Source organism: Pecten maximus, chromosome 5 (genome assembly GCF_902652985.1).
Source record: "Pecten maximus chromosome 5, xPecMax1.1, whole genome shotgun sequence".
In the NCBI taxonomy this organism is placed as follows: Eukaryota; Metazoa; Mollusca; class Bivalvia; order Pectinida; family Pectinidae; genus Pecten; species Pecten maximus.
This window is the reverse complement of record NC_047019.1, coordinates 46,037,549-46,056,094: the sequence shown is the minus strand read 5'-3', so window position 1 is coordinate 46,056,094 and position 18,546 is coordinate 46,037,549. Positions and strand designations below refer to the sequence as shown.

The 18,546-nt window shown below is 34.1% G+C and overlaps 1 protein-coding gene and 1 long non-coding RNA gene across 2 annotated transcripts in view; both read right to left on the bottom strand.

Moving 5' to 3' along the window:
* LOC117328182 (ubiquitin carboxyl-terminal hydrolase 45-like) overlaps positions 1-18,546 on the bottom strand; it is a 36,196-nt gene that overhangs the window by 13,401 nt on the left and 4,249 nt on the right. The window contains exons 6-16 of the mRNA XM_033885596.1: positions 13,313-13,416; positions 11,871-11,992; positions 10,369-10,416; positions 9,166-9,455; positions 8,926-9,013; positions 6,011-6,101; positions 4,112-4,200; positions 3,573-3,629; positions 3,090-3,257; positions 2,501-2,687; positions 774-1,892 (exon numbers count right to left, since the gene is read on the bottom strand). Coding sequence (XP_033741487.1) covers positions 774-1,892; positions 2,501-2,687; positions 3,090-3,257; positions 3,573-3,629; positions 4,112-4,200; positions 6,011-6,101; positions 8,926-9,013; positions 9,166-9,455; positions 10,369-10,416; positions 11,871-11,992; positions 13,313-13,416 — 2,363 coding nt within the window. The remainder of the gene's footprint in view (positions 1-773; positions 1,893-2,500; positions 2,688-3,089; positions 3,258-3,572; positions 3,630-4,111; positions 4,201-6,010; positions 6,102-8,925; positions 9,014-9,165; positions 9,456-10,368; positions 10,417-11,870; positions 11,993-13,312; positions 13,417-18,546) is intronic.
* On the bottom strand, positions 15,600-17,464 carry LOC117328183. Its single transcript, XR_004532912.1, has 2 exons — positions 16,726-17,464; positions 15,600-16,172 (listed from the first exon to the last, which is right to left on the bottom strand). It is a non-coding gene; the product is annotated as an uncharacterized LOC117328183 (long non-coding RNA).

The window sequence follows — 18,546 nt, the reverse complement described above, 5'->3', positions numbered from 1 at the left end:
ATGTCTTTATTGAGAATCCATATACCTAATATCCCTGGAGTATATACATTAAGTGTGAATACACTCACCATATACCTAATATCCCTGGAGTATATACATTAAGTGTGAATACACTCACCATATACCTAATATCCCTGGAGTACATACATTAAGTGTGAATACACTCACCATATACCTAATATTCCTTGAGTATATACATTAAGTGTGAATACAATCAAAGTTTGAATATAGGGTGTCTATATATATGTGATCATTTGTAATTTACCTGTGTCTTGATAAAGGGGCAGATTGCCTCAAAAATTTTACGATTTACTTGTCTGTACTGTCGTTATTACTACTTGACAATTGTAAATATAGGGTGATGTGTTTACCTGTATGTTTACATGTTTGTATATATCCTGTAACAAGTTAACAGTATATATTAAATGAATTTACCTGTATATTAAATGCCATACATTTTTGTCATTTCACATTACTGATTGTCCGATTGTACTAAATCTCACAGTTGTGCAATGCCAATCGCATCCATTGTGCAGACGATGACAATGAGCGGATGATGTATGCATGATGTGCATACAATCACTAAAAGATGTTTTATTCTAGCTTTTCTGTATATAATTTACAACAGAATCTCAAATATAAAAGACAAAACTAATAACTAATATCTACACCAGATGTTAAATTAAATGATTATACCAGAAATTTCTATTCATTAGAATATTGATGATGTCCTCTCATTACTTTTCCCCTGTGGGAAGCTCACAGTTACTGACCTTTGTTTGGGTTCTGTTTGCTTTTTATCCTTGTACATTGGGCACAGCCAAATCTGTTGTTACCAGTGAGTAGCTCTGCTGATGTGAACTGGTGTAGACAGGACATGATGGAACATTCACGTGATGATGGTTGGTATCTTGGTCCCAGTGTCAAGGTTGACTTGACCTTGGCCTCCTTATGTTTGGAATGCTTGGAGGTCTGGCGACACTGAGCAGGACATGCCTTCTTGTTTACACTATCCAGCGTGCTGGGAGAGTGGAAAGGCTTCGGTGAATTACGCCCACATTCCACAGTGGGACCCAAACACTCAACAGAGCGTGACTTTGGCATAGAGTGGTGATCGCACATGTTCCTCGAGGTAGTGTTGTATGTGTCTCTAGTGCCCTCTTCATCATGTAGCTTGTCTAGTTTATCAGTAAGTATGGAAGCATCAGTGGCTATACCATTACAGAAACCCGTCTCTTCTTTATTCATTGAACACTGTGGCATGCCACAACTACTTATATGTCCATTCACAATATGCGTATCTGAAAGACTTTTCCTCACCATCTCTACATCACAATTGCCACAAGTTCTATTTTCCAGCTCCCCATTACATAGACTAGCACTAAGTTTCCTCTCCCCCTCATCGCTGATGTTTTCCCTCTCACCACTGATGTCCCTGTTTGCGACATGACAGAGCCCATTTCGACCATCAGTCCTATCACTCGGGCCCTCCTCCTTACATCTGTGATCGTTGCTCCCTTTGAAATGTCCTCCCTCCTCCCCATTACACATGTGACCATTGCTAGGTCCGTCCCTGCTCTGGTCTAGACCCTCCTCAGGGCTATCTTGCCCTTGTTTAATGGTGCTTGTACTCCCACTCATGGAGCCAGCCCCAGTGCTACTCTCAGTTCCCTGGGATCCTTTACATGTACCACTAGACTCAGACAAATTTCCAGCTCCGCCTGATTCCTGCATGATTGACTCTACCACAGAACCTGAAGGGCAAGTGTCATTATCTTCCTCGCCACCTACAGCTCCCTGCTCCTCCTCAGTTACATGTTTCTCTCCAAAAGATGTGGACAAACTCGCAAACCTGTTCACATCACTCTCCAAATTGTCCTCCACATCAGCATCTATCACAAACACACAAAATATTCTTATAAACTGAGTAGTCCTAAACTTAACATTATTCTGTGTACCTATATGTTCAGCTTCTGTCATATATTACGAAGTCAACCATGTAATATCAAGATTGCAATAGCTTAAACACTTAGTTTGATAGTTTGACTATATCTATTTTTGTTTGTTTGATGGGTTTATCAATCCCTGATCAGTCATTTTCAAAGGGATGGGGGGGGGGGGGGGGGGGGGGGGGGGGTGTATCCTTGCAGTAGTTGGTGACTACATACGGAGAACAATAAGGTTAAGTGTATTGACACAAACAAGACGACAGCAAAGACCAACCCCTGTTACTCAGCTTCCACAGAAACACAAAATTGACATGGGATAGGGAGTGTCAAACCACACACCTCAGATCGTCACATAAGTTAATGTAGCCGATAACCAACTATCATGGTCCTCTAACTATATCTATGATGGTATCAGCAAATTACACAATTTCCAACAAAAAAGGTGAGCAAAACAAACTGACATTTTGAAGTACACCTATCTGAATTGGAATCATTCTGTTTTAAAAAAAAATTTACCATCTATTCGTCAATATTACTCTCAATGTTCTTACCTGAGGGGTCATCCCTATTACTGGAATTTCCCTCCTCATCTTGTGTATCTTTCTGGCCTTCTCCATCTTTCTGGAGTTGGGCCTCTGTGGCTTCAGGCTCCTCTCCAGGTCCATCGCCTTCCTCTACAGAAGGAGTCTTACCATCTGTCATCGGTAACACTTGGTTCTTGGAAACTTTGGCCCGTCTCTGTTACAACAAACACACATTAAGTAATGAGGAAATACAGCAACTGCAAAATGTATTCCGTCATATTTCTATTTCATACACATCACTTTAGATTGGTTAAATCTAAAGTAGAGGGGTGGAACAATTACCTGTGTGCACAGAAAATTACCAGGGAATGATGACGGCAGGAACATAAAATAGGCAACATATCTGATCTGTGTACAGATTATGGCCTCAAAATCTATCTACTGGACATAACTCACAAAATGAGCATGAATTTGATTGATCACGACCCATAGTTTTTATCCTTCTCATACATATCAGCTTACCATGTTTTATTGAAATCTGAACACATTTAGGTACATAGCCTTATAGGGCCACACTGACCTACACAATTTTCACCACACAATGAGATGTATCTACCTTAGCATCTTTCTTGGCTTGACGTTTTTCCTTCTTGCTGATGTGCTTATTGTTTTTATCACCCTTGAGGGCAAATCCATCGACACCTATGGCTGGGGAATCCTCCAGAACCTCAGTATCTACTACTTCCTTCTTCCTCCCACCTGGCACCTGGTTGGGCCTTTGAGGCTGGGATAATATAACAATATTATAAATTTATGTTCATAGAGCAACATCAGGCAGAAGCTTTAGACCTTTAGACCTCCTACAAATTACCCTTCTGCTACACAATATAATAAAGTTACAAACCATTTTATTTGCTGCCAACTAAAATTTTCATATCAAGTATCTTAAAGAAGTTTATGAGGCAGAAACAATAAGTTATAATTATTTATCCACTATAATCATGGGATGATAAACCATGGGTGAATTAAAAGGATAATTTTAGACATCTAGCTATCAGAGTAATTAGCACCTGTAACTAAGGTGTTCAATAGGCCTTACCTTCTCTTCCGTGATAGGCAGAGAAATGTCCAGGAATGGCTCAAAGATCTGTGAAATCTGTAACAAATTGACAATAAACAGCAAGGTATATAAGGTTTCTAGGAACTGTTAAAATAGTACTTAACTTCTGGAAATGCAAAATGAAATCATAATATTAAGACATTTTAAACTTTAATTATCCTAACAAAAGAATAAAGGAAACATCAAAACTATTCATTTGCTGAAAAATAAGCATTTTAATATCTATGTCAGTATACGATGAAGAATAAACATTTTACATCAGCCATTCATCAGAGAAACGAAACACAATAGTAGTATCAAATAGAATTCAAAGGAAATTTTAAACATCCACACTGTCATTTAGAACCAATAAGAAATATGTTATAGGGATTACGTCCCTTAGTCAAAATATGGATACTAAATCACCTTTAGCTACCCCAAATCTCTTCATATATTTATTTCTGCTGACAAAGATAAATGGGCTTTCTCAGTACGATGGCATCATATACTCCCAAACAAGAGGTTTATGTTGTACTTACATAGGAACATTCCTCACAGATAACAGTGCTGATCAGATTCCCTCCAAATACTGAGTCTACAAATGTGTGCTTGCCTTGACGCCCATATTCTGCAAAAAAAGAAAACATTGAAAATTAACCTATCTGATAAGTAAAACAAGCACTCTTCAACATTGTACTGTTATAAGTTTGAGGTGGACTGACCCAAGGGAACTTAGGTTCAATGGTTATTTATAATTATATAAGTTTGAGGTGGACTGACCCAAGGGAACTTAGGTTCAATGGTTATGTAACCCAGGTGTTATATACATATTCATATATATATATATAACATAGTATACGTATTGTACGTTGTATACCTGTCCATGTATACATAAGTATGCATTGTGTATGTGTGCGTCAAGTCCCTGTGTACGTGACATGTTGTTTATATGATCCTGTCAAAGTACCTGTCCTGTGGAATGTAAAGTATGTGTACAAAGTAGCCGGACCAGTCCAACGTGACATGGACATCAGCATGAATGCAACTCAGCAATTAACACCTGCACTTGCTTTGCACGCTCGTTGCGTTCCCACACCTGTCTATGTAACTTCCCTTCTGGCTTTCTATCTCTCGACCTATAGCTATCATTCCATTGCTGGACGTCGGCGCAAGCGGTCAAGCAGCGCAAAGCACTCGCATCAGTCATCGTGAGATGACCGAGCTGAATTTGTCGCCATATAGAAGCCTGGTAAGTTGACATAGTAGTAATGGTGAATGGTGTGTGGAACTCGCATTCGAGACTGGGTGAGTGTGTTCGATTTGGAAGACTTTGTGAGTAAATGTTCGTCTCGTCTTTGTAGGTTTCAGGACCTGATTAAACCATCAAACGAACAACCTCTGTGTCTCTGGTATTATTTCCACACCCCGGTGACAGTTATTTATATAAGTTTGAGGTGGACTGACCCAAAGGAACTTAGGTTCAATGGTTATTTATAATTATATAAGTTTGGAGAGGTGGACTGACCCAAGGGAACTTAGGTTCAATGGTTCTTTATATAAGTTTGAGGTGGACTGAACCAAAGGAACTTAGGTTCAATGGTTATTTATAATTATATAAGTTTGAGGTGGACTGACCCAAGGGAACTTAGGTTCAATGGTTATTTATATAAGTTTGAGGTGGACTGACCCAAAGGAACTTAGGTTCTATGGTTATTTATAATTATATAAGTTTGAGGTGGACTGACCCAAAGGAACTTAGGTTCAATGGTTATTTATAGTATCACTGAAAATGAATCTTTAACCTTAAGTTTTTAAATGTCGAGCATAATATCTGATTTTGATGATCTACCAATCAAGTTGTTGTGGTGACAGAGTAAAGACATCAATCTATAGGTATTTCTTACAGAGTGACCCTGGCTGTTAATAGGACGCTAAACAAAAACAAAAATACAAAAAAACAAACAAACAGGTATTTCTTACAGAGTGCTAGGCAGACTATTGGGAATCAACCAGTATAACTTCACCATCACCACTATTTTTCCTTTGTTTACAAATCAGTACAAATTTGATAATCCAGTTTCTTATATGTTCATATTACCTAAATACATTTCCCATATCAACAGATGAAACAGACATTAACATTACATTTAAAATGTTAATCCCATCTAAATCACAAGCCAGATACTCGTGAGTTCACTGAATATGATAAACAAAATTGTGGTTATATGATAGAAATAATCGTGGTAATATGATAAACAAAATCGTGGTTATATGATAAAAATAATCTTGCTCCTGACCTTGGAGACTTGTTGTATAAATCTTGTAGTAATGAAAACATGCGAAAACAAATCCTCCATATCCTCAAAAAATATCTACAACAAATTTGAAAGTTCATGTATCCGAAATATTCTTTTTGTTCTTAATCCTACAATTCTTACCTCGGACACGATATCGAGTTTCCTCATCTACTTTCTTTGGATTCACATTTTCTGGCAATTTGAAAAATTTTAAGATAGCTGCTTGTCGTCTCTAAAAAGATAAAAATAACTTGATAAAAGAATGTTTGTTAAACATTTTACCCCTGCTCGACATGAAATCAGCTAAAGCAAACCACAAAGTTTAGTCAAATATTTTAACCTCACTTTCTTTAATTCTCTGGTTATAATCTCACTTAATTTATTATGATTTTCCCTGCTAATAACCTCACTTTACTTATCATTATTTTCCCCATTTATAATCTCATTTTCTTCATTATAATTTTCTTTATCATAGTTTGATTTTTCCTGTTTATAATCTCACTTTATTATGATTTTTCCTGTTTATAATCTCACTTTATGATTTTTCCTGTTTATAATCTCACTCTATTATGATTTTTCCTGTTTATAATCTCACTTTATGATTTTTCCTGTTTATAATCTCACTTTAATATGATTTTTCCTGTTTATAATCTCGCTCTATTATGATTTTTCCTGTTTATAATCTCACTCTATTATGATTTTTCCTGTTTATAATCTCACTTTATGATTTTTCCTGTTTATAATCTCACTTTAATATGATTTTTCCTGTTTATAATCTCGCTCTATTATGATTTTTCCTGTTTATCATCTCACTTTATGATTTTTCCTGTTTATAATCTCACTTTAATATGATTTTTCCTGTTTATAATCTCACTCTATTATGATTTTTCCTGTTTATAATCTCACTCTATTATGATTTTTCCTGTTTATAATCTCACTCTATTATGATTTTTCCTGTTTATAATCTCACTCTATTATTATTTTTCCTGTTGATAATCTCACTTTATTATGATTTTTCCTGTTTATAATCTCATTCTATTATGATTTTTCCTGTTTATAATCTCACTCTATTATGATTTTTCCTGTTTATAATCTCACTCTATTATGATTTTTCCTGTTTATAATCTCACTCTATTATGATTTTTCCTGTTTATAATCTCACTTTATTATGATTTTTCCTGTTTATAATCTCACTTTATTATTTTTCCTGTTTATAATCTCACTTTATTATTTCTCCTGTTTATAATCTCACTCTATTATGATTTTTCCTGTTTATAATCTCACTTTATGATTTTTCCTGTTTATAATCTCACTTTATTATGATTTTTCCTGTTTATAATCTCACTTTATGATTTTTCCTGTTTATAATCTCACCTTAATATAATTTTTCCTGTTTATAATCTCACTTTATTATGATTTTTCCTGTTTATAATCTCACTCTATTATGATTTTTCCTGTTTATAATCTCACTTTATTATTTTTCCTGTTTATAATCTCACTCTATTATGATTTTTCCTGTTTATAATCTCGCTCTATTATGATTTTTCCTGTTTATAATCTCACTCTATTATGATTTTTCCTGTTGATAATCTCACTTTAATATGATTTTTCCTGTTTATAATCTCACTTTAATATGATTTTTCCTGTTTATAATCTCACTTTATTATTATTTCTCCTGTTTATAATCTCACTCTTTTATGATTTTTCCTGTTTATAATCTCACTTTAATATGATTTTTCCTGTTTATAATCTCACTTTATGATTTTTCCTGTTTATAATCTCACTCTATTATGATTTTTCCTGTTTATAATCTCACTTTATGATTTTTCCTGTTTATAATCTCACTTTAATATGATTTTTCCTGTTTATAATCTCGCTCTATTATGATTTTTCCTGTTTATAATCTCACTCTATTATGATTTTTCCTGTTGATAATCTCACTTTAATATGATTTTTCCTGTTTATAATCTCACTTTAATATGATTTTTCCTGTTGATAATCTCACTTTAATATGATTTTTCCTGTTTATAATCTCACTTTAATATAATTTTTCCTGTTTATAATCTCGCTCTATTATGATTTTTCCTGTTTATAATCCCACTTTATTATGATTTTTCCTGTTTATAATCCCACTTTATTATGATTTTTCCTGTTTATAATCCCACTTTATTATGATTTTTCCTGTTTATAATCTCACTTTATTATGATTTTACCTGTTTATAATCTCGCTCTATTATGATTTTTCCTGTTTATAATCTCACTTTATTATGATTTTTCCTATTTATAATCTCACTCTATTATGATTTTTCCTATTTATAATCTCACTCTATTATGATTTTTCCTATTTATAATCTCACTTTATTATGATTTTTCCTGTTTATAATCTCACTTTAATATGATTTTTCCTGTTTATAATCTCACTCTATTATGATTTTTCCTGTTTATAATCTAACTCTATTATGATTTTTCCTGTTTATAATCTCACTCTATTATGATTTTTCCTGTTTATAATCTCACTCTATTATGATTTTTCCTGTTTATAATCTCACTCTATTATGATTTTTCCTGTTTATAATCTCATTTTATTATTATTTTTCCTGTTTATAATCTCACTTTATTATTTCTCCTGTTTATAATCTCACCTTATTATGATTTTTCCTGTTTATAATCTCACTTTATTATTTCTCCTGTTTATAATCTCACTTTATTATGATTTTTCCTGTTTATAATCTCACTTTATTATTTTTCCTGTTTATAATCTCACTTTATTATTTCTCCTGTTTATAACCTCACTTTATTATGATTTTTCCTGTTGATAATCTCACTCTATTATTATTTTTCCTGTTTATAATCTCACTTTATTTATTTTGATTTTCCCTGTATATATATGTAATCTCACTTTCCCTATTATCATTTTCTCTCTTTGTAATCTAATTTGTAATCTAACTTTCTTTATTATGATTTTCTTTGTTTATAATCTCACTTCCTTTATAATATTATCTTATCTCCATTTATAATCTCAATGTTTGAATTATGATATCCTCTATCGTGCTTACCTTTATTTCTTCCATTTTCATGTTGTCCAACAAATAACGTAGTAGTTCATGACTGTCCTGTTGATGGTAGCCGCGAAACCGCTGGGCCCTGGAAGTAACAACCACTGCAGTCAATATCAGTCTTCACAATTTTATCAGACATTCTCGGAGGTAAAATTTGTCTTCTTTAAATTTTGGCCAAAGATAGAGCAAATGACCTGTTTTGTATAATATTAAGACAGACAGAAAACTACAACTCACTTTTTGCAAACCTGACTGAAGAGAGCATTTGGGTTAACTGTGGAACTACGGTTGGAGGTGTTGTTGTTCATCTCCATGAGGAAGTGAATGAGTGATTGAGTAAGGGGTCCAGCCTCGCCCAGAGACACAGCAATGCATGGTAGTTCCTTGACTGGCGGAGGTTCTCCATCACTCTCCTCTCCTGTACTGGAGTTGTCGTCTGAATCACTTTTACCAGAGATTGACAGAGATCGACCCTTCTTTCCACGTTCCAACAGACAACTCTCAAAACAGTGTGTTTGGGTCATATTCTAAAGAGTGAAAAACACATTATCTGAGCAATATGTGAAAGAAAAAATATTTAACACATATATATCCATGTTGGATGGTTACCACATAAGGACATGTAAACAAATACTGGGATTAAAGGATCAGTCAAAACTGACTAAGCTTACCTACATTTTATACTTTGATCTACAGACATACAAGATGATTCTAAATGTCTTCATTGTTTGTTTTTGGTTGCTGGGTTTATCGCCCCATGAACAGCCAGGTTCATTTTGAGACAGAGTCTCCTTGTGATAGTTGGTGATTCACTAAACAATATACAGGACACCTGTCGTATGCCATCCAGAACAATTAGGGTTTACTTGGTGTGTCAGAGCAACGTGAAGGCCGTCACCACATCAAACCAAAAAGTTTGGAAATTTTAGTGTCATTTATGACTTTTCAGAACAAGTCAGGTATTGGATGACCATGGGTGGCTGTCCTAAGTAAATCACCAGCTTATCTGGGTCAAGTTTCATTTGAGGTGAAGTCATTTTAAGTTGCACCCCAGATAGTCATTTAAAGTGTTCCCTGGATACAAATTTGGTATACTCTTTTCATGATTTAAAAAAATAAATTCCCACTGAGTTAGTCAAGGACCTCCAATTTCAGTTCTTCTGTTTTTGCAAGAATTTTGATTAAAATTCTTCAAAGTTAAACAGCTAAAACTTTGGAAAGAATTAAATGTCTACCAATTGTGCAATTATAAATACATACATATAAACCTATACTGAATACATATGTATTCTAAATAAGGGCCTTTCTCAAAATCTGAGTCACAGCAACAAGGCCTTGCCTTAGACTAATTAAAAACATAAGTGATTATCTCATTACTGTTCCTGTACATGATACCGATATTTATATGGTATAATACCTATATAAAGTGCTATTACCAACCTGTAAGACAGCGTTGAAGAAACAGGTATTTCCAAGGTTACTCAGGCCCTAAATGAAATAAATTTCAAATCTATATTAAATCTAATTAAACATACCTAATAATATAAATAAACATTATGATGACGATGATGATTGTTTTACAGGTAAGGTGCAATGACCCAACAAAGATGATATATGTACAGTGCTCCATATATATATATAGATCATTGGGTAATGTACTCCCTCTGACAAAGGACAGGAAGTAATCCATATACTTCTGAGGTCATTATACACATACTTTAAATAAACAACACAACAATCTACTTGTTGGTTTTCTATCCCTGCATACTTTACAAAATATAATCATTTCGTCATCTTCACTCAAAAACTCCAGATACGGAAATGAATAGCTCCATGCTTTTGCCGTTGTTGAATGAATTTTGACATGTTGTTTACTGTTTCAAATGGTTCTAATAATTTTGTCTAAAATACCTTTGAAGATAATCAGGTTCTCTATGACGGTAGATTTCGTTTTAAAAAAATACTGTCAGCTTACTCTTGGCCATCTTAAGCTTTTTGCAATTCTCACAGGGCACCTCATTTCATTAGTGATTGAGTCAATAAAGCACTTAAAAAGTCCTTCAAATCAGACTGTAGTTACAAACAGCACTTGGAACAAGTTTTAAAGCGTACATGGAGTTACGCCAGGCATTGTCAGTCGGTTACAAGAGTTCCGCAAGTGGGAGCATGATACGACCGTCACTGGAAAAGCTACCACAGGAAAATGAAGTGTTGTTAATGGGCATAAAAAAACCCCTAATATATGTTGAACATAATTGCTTCTTGTTGTAGTGAAAAAAATCTTAGAGGAATTGAATAAGAAATAGAAAACTTCTTGCAATTTCTACACAATGCCAATATTTGGCAATAAAAGGGGCATAACTCTGCTAAAAATAATCACAAATTTTCTGTAACATGAACTCGCTTGAGCTACTGGGCCATAAAATATTTGTAGGAAGTTTCATAAAAATCTGTTGATAGATAAATAAAAGCTAGAGACGCTAACAAGGAAAAGTTAACGTACGGACGTAAGGACAGTGCAGGGTATACCGTAATACAACCCGATGTTGACAGGCATATAAAAAATGTCTTGTGCATCATTTGTAAGTAGGAAATGAACATAGTATTATGCTATGTTAATTGTCACAAGAACTTGTAAGTCTTGAGTGAAAGTCTCAGGCGCAATGCTACATTCATTGGAGTTTTGTGTATGTCTCCCATTTTTTTCAGTTTTAAGGTGTAAATTACACTTGTACGCCCTTATCTGGTGCACTGTATATACACATCCATATACAATATTCTGTGTGCCAAACAAAATGTGTGTGGATCTAAGTAATATAATCAAATTTCAAAAAATATTTTTAAAAATAAACAAAAACATTGAAAATTCATCCTTCTCAAAGTGATTTGATAAAACTCAAACTATTATCAAACAAGTTAGACTGGGAAGGTGAAGTTTGTACCTTGATTTTATTACAGAGTCCCGGAGCAGAAGACTTCGGTGTAAGGGGACGGGCATTGGTGTCCTTGACAATTTGTTCTGCTCCATCAACAGCAGCAGAAGCCTCGTGGCTTACGCGCTTCACTTCAAAAATGAAATATCAAAACGTATAACAATTCAAATACATTGTAAGTCATTTCAAAATATTCTGTTCTTTTTGCTGAAGTTCAATTAAACATGTTAGAATTTCACAAAAATTGATGTTTTACTTAGTACAAATGCCCTTATGATTAAAATTAAACTCTGTGATAATCAATTCTCCTATACATAATGTATATTAATAGACCTTTATAAAGAGTCTGACATTGCTCAACACTAAAATCAGACAATCTCCTATACCCAGAGACCTTTAACCTTGGTAGTTTGGGAATTCATGAGATATATTGTCTGAAGAGATTGAGGGCTTGCCTAATCCCATCTTGTCTGAAGAGATTGAGGGCTCGCCCAATCCCTTAAGTATCTAAGATCTGAACAATGAAATATTCTGAAATAAAACAAGATTTTCACTTGAAAGTGAAGAGTGAAATGTATCACATACACATAGGCACATGGTCATTTTATCATACCACTACACCAAAATTAATGTGTATGTATATAGTGCAAATAAAGTGTTTGACTTCATTGAGCTAATGGTGTATAAACAAGAGGGGATAGGGATCTTGGCGCCCACCATTCAATTATCCGTATCAGTCCGATGAAAGACAGATCTTTTCTCTTCTTTTCCAATCTTTTTCTCTCCCTTTAAAACATTTAATAACTTTATATATTACTATATATATAGCAGGAGCATTCTGCAATTGTCAAAATCCAAGATGGCCATACTCTTTGTCATCCATTTAGTTCTTTCAATCAGACTTGCATGCACAACTGGAGACATTCAAATTTTAGATATACTCATAATGGCCATTAAGTACTTTAAGAAATTTTTAATAAAGTTTCAATTGTCAAAACCAAAGACTGCTGCCTGTTGGCCATGTTGTTGTCAGGTTGGTCCTACACAGGAATATGCATAACTAGGAATCAAGGGGAATCTACATATGAAATTTGAGAACTAGCTAGCAGTAACAAACTTCAACTGTCAAAATCCAAGATGGACACTTATCGGCCATGTTGTTTTCCCATCAGTCCCAAAATGCAATATGCACAACTAGGGACCAAGGGGAAGTTTCATATGAAATTTGAGAAAGGTCCCTTTAGTACTTTCTTGGAAATAGTGATAACAAGAATTGTTTACATGTAATGGATGGACCATGGAAGCAGGGCGATTTGAATATTCCACCATCTGATGATGGTGGACTAAAAGGTTTACCTAAAAACCTTACGGAAAGCAGATTTCAGCATAAGCTCATGGTCGCTCACAAATGAAGAGCTAAAGCAAACAATTTAATAGTTTTGTTTAATTACCTGATTCAGGCTGTGGCAAACCAGCCTGCTTCCTCAGGAACTCCATACACTCCTGTAGTCTTTTACTGCGCTCTAATGGAATATCATCATCACACTTGTAGCACCTGTCAAGAACAAGAATGCGAACAGCATGCTTAAGACAGTAACAGTTTTGGAGGATTTTAATATAATGGACATCAGGATGATTGTGTCAGTAATACATTATAGACATCAGGATGATTGTGTCAGTGTTACATTATAGACATCAGGATGATTGTGTCAGTAATACATTATAGACATCAGGATGACGGTGTCAGTGTTACATTATAGACATCAGGATGATTGTGTCAGTAATACATTATAGACATCAGGATGATTGTGTCAGTGTTACATTATAGACATCAGGATGATTGTGTCAGTGTTACATTATAGACATCGGGATGATTGTGTCAGTGTTACATTATAGACATCAGGATGATTGTGTCAGTAATAGATTATAGACATCAGGATGATTGTGTCAGTGTTACATTATAGACATCGGGATGATTGTGTCAGTAATACATTATAGACATCAGGATGATTGTGTCAGTGTTACATTATAGACATCAGGATGATTGTGTCAGTGTTACATTATAGACATCAGGATGATTGTGTCAGTAATACATTATAGACATCAGGATGATTGTGTCAGTAATACATTATAGACATCAGGATGATTGTGTCAGTAATACATTATAGACATCAGGATGATTGTGTCAGTAATACATTATAGACATCAGGATGATTGTGTCAGTAATACATTATAGACATCAGGATGATTGTGTCAGTAATACATTATAGACATCAGGATGATTGTGTCAGTAATACATTATAGACATCAGGATGATTGTGTCAGTAATACATTATAGACATCAGGATGATTGTGTCAGTAATACATTATAGACATCAGGATGATTGTGTCAGTAATAGATTATAGACATCGGGATGATTGTGTCAGTGTTACATTATAGACATCAGGATGATTGTGTCAGTAATACATTATAGACATCAGGATGATTGTGTCAGTAATACATTATAGACATCAGGATGATTGTGTCAGTAATACATTATAGACGTCTGGATGATTGTGTCAGTGTTACATTATAGACATCAGGATGATTGTGTCAGTAATACATTATAGACATCAGGATGATTGTGTCAGTGTTACATTATAGACATCAGGATGATTGTGTCAGTGTTACATTATAGACATCAGGATGATTGTGTCAGTGTTACATTATAGACATCAGGATGACGGTGTCAGTAATACATTATAGACATCAGGATGATTGTGTCAGTGTTACATTATAGACATCAGGATGATTGTGTCAGTAATACACTATAGACATCAGGATGATTGTGTCAGTAATACATTATAGACATCAGGATGATTGTGTCAGTAATACATTATAGACATCAGGATGATTGTGTCAGTAATACATTATAGACATCAGGATGATTGTGTCAGTGTTACATTATAGACATCAGGATGATTGTGTCAGTGTTACATTATAGACATCAGGATGATTGTGTCAGTAATACATTATAGACATCAGGATGACTGTGTCAGTGTTACATTATAGACATCAGGATGATTGTGTCAGTGTTACATTATAGACATCAGGATGATTGTGTCAGTAATACATTATAGACATCAGGATGATTGTGTCAGTGTTACATTATAGACATCAGGATGACGGTGTCAGTAATACATTATAGACATCAGGATGATTGTGTCAGTAATACATTATAGACATCAGGATGATTGTGTCAGTAATACATTATAGACATCAGGATGATTGTGTCAGTGTTACGTTATAGACATCAGGATGATTGTGTCAGTAATACATTATAGACATCAGGATGATTGTGTCAGTAATAGATTATAGACATCAGGATGATTGTGTCAGTGTTACATTATAGACATCAGGATGATTGTGTCAGTAATAGATTATAGATATCAGGATGATTGTGTCAGTAATACATTATCAGGGATCACCACAATTTCAAAATGATGGGTGGAGGAAAATTTTTTGACAATTTTTTCTGAACATGTACTTTTGTGGATGTCATGCAGCCTCGCGGTGCGACGTTTCGAGAAACATCATCAATTATGACATTAAGAATAGAGATTTAATTATGTTGTTTGATTTAGTTCTAAATAAATATGCATTTTAATCATTTGCTCACTCTATGCCATATATATCATGTAAATTAAAACAAAATAACAGCTTATACCATTACTTTAAAAAACTACAAACATACATTCCTCATTTAAACAATCATCAATTTATTTTCACAAAACCATTTCAATCTCAATTCCAACTCGCTGTTCTTTAATATAACATTGAATAAAACAAACTCAAATAGCATCTTTTACTGTTATAAATATGATAAACATTCACACCAAGATCATATTGCATTGTCAAGTATTATAAGTTAAAACATTTCAATTATTAATTTCATAAATTGCACTATAATATTATCAGTGAACATATTAATAGCAACTATTATATCTATGATACAGCATCTACAAATCAAACTCAATGGCAACTTTTACTGGACATAATATAAGAATATATAAAGTATTTAAAGCAATGCACAAGCCACAATATAATTTCAATTAAGATATCAATTCAACACAGTCACTATAATTTTCTCCTGAAAATAGTCTTCACTATATATGAACAATTGAAGCCAAACACACTTTGTCTCTCCAAATGACATGAACATTCTGCTATTGCACAGTCCCTTCTAGAATGAAGCAACTTTCTTGTAGGGAACTTTCTGGGTAAACACCATCATCAGAGAGTTCAAGATCCTCTGAGAGAGCCTGTTCCTGCTGGTGGTAATAAATAAATAAATAAATAAATAAATAGATAAATAAATAAATAAATAAATATTTTTGAAAAGCTTAATGAATCTTATTGTGGTCATTACCATATTATAATTATGAACTTCTTATTCCTACAAATTTGTAATAAGCAAAACAATTAAAACCATCAATAAATCTTTGGAAAAAAAAAAAAAACCCAAAAAAATAATTATATTTTAACAAATATTTAATCAAATTAGTACATATTCATTACAAATGTACATGTTATTTTTTAATTACATTGTATATACTTGAGGTGCTAATTAACTTATCTTTATTTAATAATAATTAAAGAAAATCAAAAACCTAGATGACACTTATCAAATAATAAATAGAGAGATACATTAGGAGAGATTCTGAGATTATTTATATTATGACGTTTCGAGATCGTTTTTGGAAGGGAGATCACTCTAATAGTACTTTCTAAAAATAGCACGTGACAAGAAAACCAATGCACGAAATATTCATTAGATTATTATCATTATCTAGCAAATCAAATATAGGCTAATTGTAAGCTTACCTTGGTCATCTTCATACACAATTAATCCATGCGCATTTCTGTAGCCGTGGCTTGCGCGATATATCAGATTTCAGTCTGTTGGCTGCAGGTTTTCTAGATCGGTTGTCGCGATCGCATGTCGTTCACATGGTGTTCCAAAAAAGGAGCTGATACTCCTCTCTTCATGGTGACATTGCCATAAAGTTTTCAAAAATGTATCCATGCTTCTCAAACATCGGCTTAGGTATTGATATTATCAGTTTGATTATCCCAGCTGAATATTAATTCTTGTGAAAAAAAAAAATCTTATCGGACCGTCGGTTTTTCCGATGTCGACGATGGTAACATTTTCTCTGATGTCCCGATCGACTGAAACCATACAATCACATCTGTTCGCATGGTCAGAACAGTACACCTACTATTAATTAATTATCACCATCGATATAGGTGTGATCAAGAGATCAGTCAACCGTATCAAAACATAACGGTGAGGCACCTTACCGAGATCGCAATTCGTCAATTAGGCCTAGTTCACCTGTAAAAACAGGGGCCATAGGTAATGAGTATCGGACGCTATAGAAACGGGTCAGTTTTCTGCTTGAAATCGATACAAAATAGGGGTGTAAGGTAACAATTACATGCGTGGCGGATCGAGTGAATTTGGTTGTGTAAGCGTGGCGGGTACCCAGCTAAGGGTGGCGGGCCGCCACGTTAAAACAGGCAATGGTGATCACTGATTATAGACATCAGGATGATTGTGTCAGTAATACATTATAGACATCAGGATGATTGTGTCAGTAATACACTATAGACATCAGGATGATTGTGTCAGTAATACATTATAGACATCAGGATGATTGTGTCAGTGTTACATTATAGACATCAGGATGATTGTGTCAGTGTTACATTATAGACATCAGGATGATTGTGTCAGTGTTACATTATAGACATCAGGATGATTGTGTCAGTAATAGATTATAGACATCAGGATGATTGTGTCAGTAATACATTATAGACATCAGGATGATTGTGTCAGTAATACATTATAGACATCAGGATGATTGTGTCAGTGTTACATTATAGACATCAGGATGATTGTGTCAGTAATACATTATAGACATCAGGATGATTGTGTCAGTGTTACATTATAGACATCAGGATGATTGTGTCAGTAATAGATTATAGACATCAGGATGATTGTGTCAGTAATACATTATAGACATCAGGATGATTGTGTCAGTAATACATTATAGACATCAGGATGATTGTGTCAGTGTTACATTATAGACATCAGGATGATTGTGTCAGTAATACATTATAGACATCAGGATGACTGTGTCAGTGTTACATTATAGACATCAGGATGATTGTGTCAGTAATACATTATAGACATCAGGATGACTGTGTCAGTGTTACATTATAGACATTAGGATGATTGTGTCAGTAATACATTATAGACATCAGGATGATTGTGTCAGTGTTACATTATAGACATCAGGATGATTGTGTCAGTAATACATTATAGACATCAGGATGATTGTGTCAGTGTTACATTATAGACATCAGGATGATTGTGTCAGTAATACATTATAGACATCAGGATGATTGTGTCAGTGTTACATTATAGACATCAGGATGATTGTGTCAGTAATACATTATAGACATCAGGATGACGGTGTCAGTGTTACATTATAGACATCAGGATGATTGTGTCAGTGTTACATTATAGACATCAGGATGATTGTGTCAGTGTTACATTATAGACATCAGGATGATTGTGTCAGTAATAGATTATAGACATCAGGATGATTGTGTCAGTAATACATTATAGACATCAGGATG